At 32.5% G+C, this 8,149-nt stretch overlaps 2 protein-coding genes across 2 annotated transcripts in view; both read left to right on the forward strand.

Annotated features, from left to right (window-relative positions):
* Positions 1–944: 944 nt before the first annotated feature.
* On the forward strand, positions 945–2,357 carry SAPINGB_P006345 (uncharacterized protein; the record flags this gene model as incomplete). The annotated part of the gene is made up of 1 exon (XM_032001056.1): positions 945–2,357. The coding sequence occupies one exon, from the start codon at positions 945–947 to the stop codon at positions 2,355–2,357; it is 1,413 nt and encodes a 470-aa protein (XP_031856947.1).
* A 2,909-nt stretch (positions 2,358–5,266) lies between these two features.
* Positions 5,267–8,149, forward strand: part of SAPINGB_P006346 (uncharacterized protein) — a gene marked incomplete at both ends in the record, with an annotated part of 3,903 nt that continues 1,020 nt past the window's right edge. Inside the window, one exon of the mRNA XM_032001057.1 lies at positions 5,267–8,149. This exon is cut by the window's right edge and continues 1,020 nt beyond it. Within this exon, the coding sequence (XP_031856948.1) occupies positions 5,267–8,149 (2,883 nt within the window).

Raw genomic sequence — 8,149 nt, forward strand, 5'->3', positions numbered from 1 at the left:
TAAAACACGGTACTTGACGGGCAACAGCCGTTAAAAGAAAAAAAAAAAGAAAAGAAACGGAAAAAAAAAAAAAAAAAAAAAAATTTCTTACAAAATGACGCCTTTTTATTTTTTTTTATTTAATATAATAAAAATAAAAACAAAAGATGCAGCAGCAGCGGTTGTAGTAGCAAAAAAAAAAAAAAAAAAAAAGAAAAAGTTGCTTACTAAAGGTTACCCGGTCTTTTTTTTTTTTTTATTTAAAATTATTGATGGTATTGATGATGTTGATGATGATGATTATGCATACACACGCCTTTTTTTATTCTATTGTTATTATATAATAATAATAATAATAATAATAATAATCTACTACATACACACACTAAAATTGAATAATTACTAATTATATAAATACTCCACTCTTGCCCTCCATTTTTTTTTTTTTTTTTTTTAATTTAAATATAAAAAATCCTGCCCTTTTTTTTTTTTTATTTTTATTTTTTTTTTAAAAAAAAAAAAAGAATCACCACAATTATTAACAAACACACACTATTATTAAACAAAATAAAAATTACACACAACTATATATAAAACATTAGTAAATAATTAATCAATCGATAAAAAATTTTTTTTTTTAAAAAGAAAAATAGTCTTTATTTATTTCAAAATATATATATATATATATACATTTAAATATTAGAAAAAAAAAGACTTTCTCAACTATCAACCTTCAACTCAACCAACAAACTTCACTAATGCCATACTCTAAAATCCCAACTCATTCTTCATCTCTATTATAAGCCCTCATGACTTTTCTTTATAACCCATCAATATCCCAAATCACCCCTTCCCCATCACCAATATTAACATTAGCATCAACATCAACATCAACATCAGCATCAGCATCAACAGCATCACCATCACCATCTTCATCATCATTAATAACAAGAACAAAATCAACTATGAAACCAAAATACCCATCTCTAGATGATATTCTAGCTGATAAAGCCCCTCACCCTTATTCCTTGGCTAATTTTATCGGATTTCTATCCCAAAATCATTGCCTTGAAACTATCGAATTCACGCTGGACGTGGCCCGCTATACTGAAAAATACTCTCAACATTCCTCTTCTAAAGCTGAACTTAATAAAATGTGGCAAAGAATAGTTGATGCATATATTCGAAATGATTCTCCAAGAGAAGTTAATCTACCATGTGAAATTAAAAAGAGAATAGCAAACTCTTCTTCTTCTTCTTTTTCTTCATCTTCTTCTTCATCCTCTTCTTTTTCTTCTTCAACTTGTTCTCCTTGTTGGAAAAATCTTCCTTCTACTAACTGTGCAGCCGCTATAAATTATTGTACTGCAATTGTTGGTGCAATTTCAAATTCTTCTACTACACAATATCATTCAGATGACGATGAACCTGACCCTCCTTCACCAACTTTACTTGCCCCAGCAGTAGCTTTAGCAAAAGATATGATGAAGGAAAACGTTTACATTCCCTTTTTGGCCAGTGTAAAATGCTCAGCAGCAGGCCAAGAAAATGATTCAAAAAGCCCGTGTTTTTTAGGCTTTTGTGGAGGAGGAGGAGGAGGAGGAGGAGGAGGAGTTACAAGCGCAGCCACTCAACACCAACAGCTACAACACATTACAGAATATTCTCCATTCGCTAAACCACCATCAAATTCCTCTTCGCCTTGCTCCTGGCAACAACCAAGTTCTTGGGAATCCCCATGTTTCTCCATTTCTAAATCTTCATCTTCCGAATCTCTTTATACGGGTGACGAACATGGTTTCAACAATAATATCAGTAGTAGTAGTAGTAGTAGTACTGCTACTACTACTACTACTACTACTACTACTACAACACATAATATACTGAAAACACCAGCAATTAATAACAATAACAATAATAATTGCAACTCTAAAACAAGTGATGCTACGATATCTACATGCACATCCACAACTTCTACAGCCTCAAGTAAACCAACCACATTATCAATAGCCGCAAGTGGTCCCATGACTCCTCCAGAATCTCCTCAAGATTATGAAGAACCTTTAAGGAGTTTTTCAGCTCATGAATGTGCCACGTTTCCATTATCCAAAAGTTCATCAACAGATACTAATTCTACATTTCCCCAGTACACTGAGATTCATCCTCAACAACAACAACAAGTTGGACCTTATAGAAGTCATTGGAGGAAAATGTCAAAACGTCTTAAATGGAGACGAGGATCGGATAAAGATTCTAAACCATTACCACCTACCTCTGTAGCAGCAGCAGCACCACCAGCAGCACCAGCGGCATCAGCAGCACCGCCATCATCAACAGCTACATCACAGACACCAACAACTACCACTACATTTTATTAAAAAAAAAAAGAAACTTGGCCTTTATGGAGTGTTTCTTTTTTTTTTTTTTTTTTTTTGTATATTATTACTACTCTAACTTTTACGAATTTATGAAAATGGGAATAAAATGAAAAAAAAAAAAAAAAAAAAAAAAAAAAAAAGAAAGAGAATATAGGAGGGGGAGGAGGGAGTAGTTGAGATGAACATTCTAGACTTTTTTTTTTTTTTTTTTTTTTTTTTTTATCTCTTATTATTATTTTATTTTACCCCTCCTTATTTAGACTTTTGATGATTCTGCTTATTATTTTTTTATATTAGTATTTTTTTTTTTTTTTGTGTACATTTTTAATGAAAATTATTATTACTATTACTATTACTACTATTTTTTTTTTTTTTCTAATTAAAATTCTATATAGTTTTCTTTTTTTTTTTACACTTTTTTTTTCTCTGAAACACTTATCAACTGTTTTTTTTTTTTTTTTTTTTTTTTTACCTGAAAGGCTCTGGGAACAAAAAGGAACAAAAGGGAAAAAAAAAAAAAAAGGGTTGTGTTGTCCAATCAAAAAAAATAAAAAAAAAAAAGTTAAAAACCGTTTGAACGGGTTTATGCGTTAAATGTTGTTGTTGTTCATGATGATTAAAAAAAAAAAAAAAAAAAAAAAAAACAGGCCCGTTTTTTTATTTTTTATTTTTTATTTTTTATTTTTATTTATTTAAGATTGATTGATTGATCAAAGAAAGGAAAGAAATACGAGATACAAAAAAAAATAAAAATAAAAATAAAAATAAAAAAAAAAAAGGTTTTTTGTAGTAACCACTGCTACTATTACTACTATTACTACTATTACTACTATTATTACTATTACTACTACTAGTACTACTAGTACTACTAGTACTACTTAGTAGTAACTGCTAATGATGAAGATACTGGTGGTGGTGGTGCTGGTGGTGCTGCTGCTTCTACTGTTGTTGCTGCTACTGATGCTGGTGGTGCTGCTATATAGCATATGCTGCTGCTTTCTTGATTAATTAAAATATTGTAGGCAGCCCAGTATGACATGCAAGTATATAAAATCAGTAATAATAATAATAATAATAATAATAATAATAATAATAATAATAATAATAATAATAATAATAATAATAATAATAATAATAATAATAATAATAATAATAATAATAATAATAATAATAATAATAATAATAATAATAATAATAATAATAATAATAATAATAAATAAATAAAGTACTTATTTAAGGGAAAATAACACACACTTCATGATCATGATATATTAACTTACTATATATATTAACTTACTGATTAGTATAAAAAAAAATGGAAAAGTATACCGTTTTATAAGTATGTGTAAAGCCAATCAGTTTTTAAAAAAAAAAATATTAATTAAACGGATAATTTAAAGATTCCGGAACTGAAAGAAAGTCTTTTTAATGGAGGAGTTCAAGTTTTTTTTTATTTTTATTTTTATTATATTTATATTTATATATTTATACTACTATATAAAAAAAAAGTCTCTTTACTATATACATCATTCTAAATAAATCTTTTTTAGAAGAAGAAGAAGAAGAAGAAGAAGAAGAAGAAGTGGGGGAAGTAGTTTTGGGAGGGAGAAAAATAAAAAATGGGCTTTTCTTTAATTTCTTTCTTTCAATCTATCTCCTTAAAAAAAAAAATAAATAAATAAATAATTTTTTTTTTATAAAGTGTTTGTTAGTTAGTTAAAATAAATTATATATTACTGATTTTTTTTTTTTTTTTTTTTTTTTTTTTTTATTTCTTTATATCTATTTGTAAATAAATCATATATATAAAAGTTTTTAAACAATGTGATGAGGAAAATGAAGAACAAGAAGAAATTAAATAAATAAAATAAATAAAAAAAAAGATAATCCAGACTATTTCTCTTTTTTTTTTTTTTTTTTTTTTTTTTTTTTCTATGATGAAACCAAAAGAGAAACAGTTTCATCTTGCTTTGTAAAAGAAAAGAAAAAAAAAAAAAAAAAAAAAAAAAAAAAAAGGTTTCTACTGTTTAAAGAAAAATAAAGGAAAATAAAGAATCCCGAGAATCAGAATTATTTTTTTTGTCTTTTAATTTTTTAATTTTTTAATTTTTTAATCTTTTAATTTTTTAATCTTTTAATTTTTTAATCTTTTAATCTAATATATATATATATATACAAAGGGGTTTTGTTTAACCAAATAAATTACCTAATTAGGAATTTTGGTTCGAACCACTAAATACTCTTTCTTTTCTTCTTCTCCTCCTCCTCCTCCACAATTTATCAATAAAATGACGTTTGTTTTTTTTTTTTGGCCCCCCTCTCTCTCTCTCTCTCTCTCTCTCTCTCCACAATATTATCAATTATCAATAAAATTAGGATATTTATTATAAACACAGTGTGAATATTCTTTGTAGAGATAATAATAATAATAAAAATAATAAAAATAGCAAAAAAAAAAAAAAAAAAAAAAAAGACTTATCAAAGAAGAATTAATTAATCCCGCTAAAAAAAAAAACAAAAAAACAAAAAAGAAACAATATTAAACTTCTTTTTTATTATTATTATTATTATTATTATTATTATTATTATTATTATTATTATTATTATTATTATTATTATTATTATTATTATTATTATTATTATTATTATTATTATTATTATTATTATTATTATTATTATTATTATTATTATTATTATTATTATAATTCTTTTTAATCTTATTTTTATTTTATTCTATTCTATTCAATATTCAATCTATTTATCTTTCTTTCTTTCTTTCTTTCTATTTTATTCTTAATTTTTTTTTTTTTTTGCTTAATTTATTAATCATCTATCTATCTATCTATCTATCTATTTATTTATCTACTCACCCCCCCACACTTATACTAATCATCATCATCATCATCATCATGGAAAGACCTACACTATCAACAACTACCAAAAAAGATGATTCCCAAGATATCAAAAAAGATCAACAAAATCTTTCACTTTCTCCACAACAACTTCTTGTTGTTATAATCTCTGATGTTTCTTCTGAAGAATCCCCTCCAGTTGAAGATCTTACTTTAACTAATTCTGTTGTAAATGATCCTACTACTACTACTACTACTACTATTACTACTGGTCTTGTTAATCACCCACCACCATCTGTCCTAACTGACCCACAATCTTTACTTACTGATAAGCAACAACAACTACCTTTATTATCTTCTTCATCATCACATACTACTACTACTACTACTACTACTACTACTACTTCTTCTTCTTCTTCTAATGCTACTGATAAAATTCAACCAGTTAATTTTCAAATCAACTTTAAAAATAATTCCTCTAATAAAAAAAATCAATCCTTCTCTCCAAATATCTCTATAAACTCACGTCCCAATGGAAATACCCAAAGAGGTAGTAGCAGCAACAGCAGCAACAGCAGCAACAGCAACAGCAGCAGCAACAGCAACAGCAGCAACACTACCCTCTGGCACCCGTGCGGCGTCAAACCTACCGTTGCTCAGGAAAACCCTGCAACATCCCACCTGTCTGCCTCTTCTTCTTCCTCTTCTTCTTCTTCTTCTTCTTCTTCTTCTTCTTCTTCTTCTTCTTCTTCTTCTTCTTCTTCTTCTTCTTCTTCTTCTTCTACTTCTTCTTCATCATCGTTGTCTGATTCTTCTACTTCCTCTTCTTCTCCTTCTTCTCCTTCTTCCTCTTCCTGTTCATCTCCAAAAATGGCTTTCACAAAATCCCCTGCTCCATCGCCTCCTCAACAACGACGACCCTCCTCTGCAGAACGTCTTCAGCTTGCTGCCCAACGTAGACAAGACCGTCTAGCTCATGCTCAAGCAGCCCGTGATAAACATCATGCTCATGTCCGTGCTGTCCATTACCGTAAGGCTGAAAAAGATTTCCAAGATGCTGAATCTATTCGCGCATCTCTTCGCATAAAACAAGACCGTGCATCTGAACTTCGTGCAGCTGTAGTAGAGTCTAAACGTGCAGTTGCCGTAGGTCTTGTGGCTGCAGCTACCAGACATATGACCAAATACCACCGCAATGAAGAAGAAAAAGATGCTGATGATGCTAATGATGCTCAAAAGGCTCAAAAGGCTCAAAAGGCTCAAAAGGCTCAAAATAGACCTACTACTAATGAAAACAAACCTTTGACAAGTTTTACAAAAGAAAAAATTACCAGACTCACTGTTAAACATGGAAATTCACTTAAAATACACCCTCCTCTTCAAAATAATTCATTACCTTCACTTGAATCTCGAAAGCATCAAGCATCCCTGATTGTGGGTAATGCAATTATCAATTGGCGCTATTCACGTACTGCAAAATCAGTTCTTTCTGATGCCCCATACTTTGCAATTTGGGGGGGATCCTCGTACTCAACAAACCATGCCATTGATAACCAGCCATATACATTTGGCACTTTTGCCACTTTTAGTACCCGCGGAGCATGTCACCAATGGCTTGAGCGTGCCCTTCAAACTTCCCATCTCTTGGCCGTGGCAGACCGCTTTGTCCGAGTGTTTTTGCGTACCACAAGAGCCCCTCTTGATGCTGCCACCTCAACTGCCACCTCAACTGCTACTACTTCCACAAACACTGTCCCGTCAATGGCTCTAATGGCCCCTAAAATCCTCCTCCTTGCATTTCTCTTTTCTCACCACGGTTCCCTCATTGGTGTTGGGCCCAAAGTACATGCTGCTGCTCTCCGTCTTGGCCGATCAGTTGAAGCTGTGCTTCATGCCCCAACCCGTCGTGTTTTCCACATGTGCCTATTTGTCGACTATGTCCACTTTTACTCAACTTTTGGCCGCTGGAAAATTCATGACTTTGATTCCCTCGCCAATTCTCTAGCAGATACTATTGCCATTGGCGTTAAACTATATTCCAGCACAGCACAGGCTGCCTACCAACATGGGACTGTCCCAGCAGCTGAGGCTCAACAAGTGCTAGCCGGACTTGATGTCCAGCATGCAGCCAACTTTAAGCACCTGGCCCATCTTACAGGCACAGACGCTGCACGTGCGCTTGTCTACTCTGAGTTGGCACGATGTGGGTTTTTGGAAATTTTGACTAGCGTGCTGGAGCAGCATGGATACCGGTCGCTTGAGGAAATTGCAAGTGCCATTGCTCAAGAAGCTGCAGAGTCGCAAGAAGGATCATTAGCTGGATTATCATCATCAACATCAACAACAACAACAACAACAACAACAACAAGCATGGACATTTTGGGGATCCGGCACTCACACATGCGTGCATATGCGTTCCAAACATTGATTGACAGTCACTTTTTGCTAGGTTATTCTTGGACACGATCTAGCTTGTATGACCCGTCGGCTTACTCGGATACGAGGCACCCTGCAGAGCTCATGAAGCGGCAACTCCGGGGGGAGTCTGTAGAAAACGGTAGTGGAAGCGGTAGCGGTAGCGGTAGCGGTAGCGGTAGTGGTAGTGGAAGTACCAATGAATTATTTGTTGCTGAGGTTGTTGCATACTTTGCCGATTCGGTGGCTGCTCTACTGGAAAGTTCAGGCCATGACGCCTCGCCGTTGCGCGTTGATAGGGATCTCGTTGCGCGGCAGGTTGCTGCAGGAACATTTGATGCTCGCGCACAGTTTCACGTTTTGTTTGAGGCGCTTGAACATAGTGGTACAGCAGACCGCGCAGACCGTGCACGGCTACTTCGCAACGTCCAGCGCAGAGTGTACCGAGGCATCAAGCCAGGGACATCTCAGGCCACAATGTATCTATCACTAGTTCCTCTTGTGGAATTTCTTGAAGTGTTGCAT

The sequence above is a fragment of the Magnusiomyces paraingens genome, assembly GCF_902498895.1.
Source record: "Magnusiomyces paraingens strain CBS 517.90 genome assembly, contig: contig5, whole genome shotgun sequence".
In the NCBI taxonomy this organism is placed as follows: domain Eukaryota; kingdom Fungi; phylum Ascomycota; class Dipodascomycetes; order Dipodascales; family Dipodascaceae; genus Magnusiomyces; species Magnusiomyces paraingens.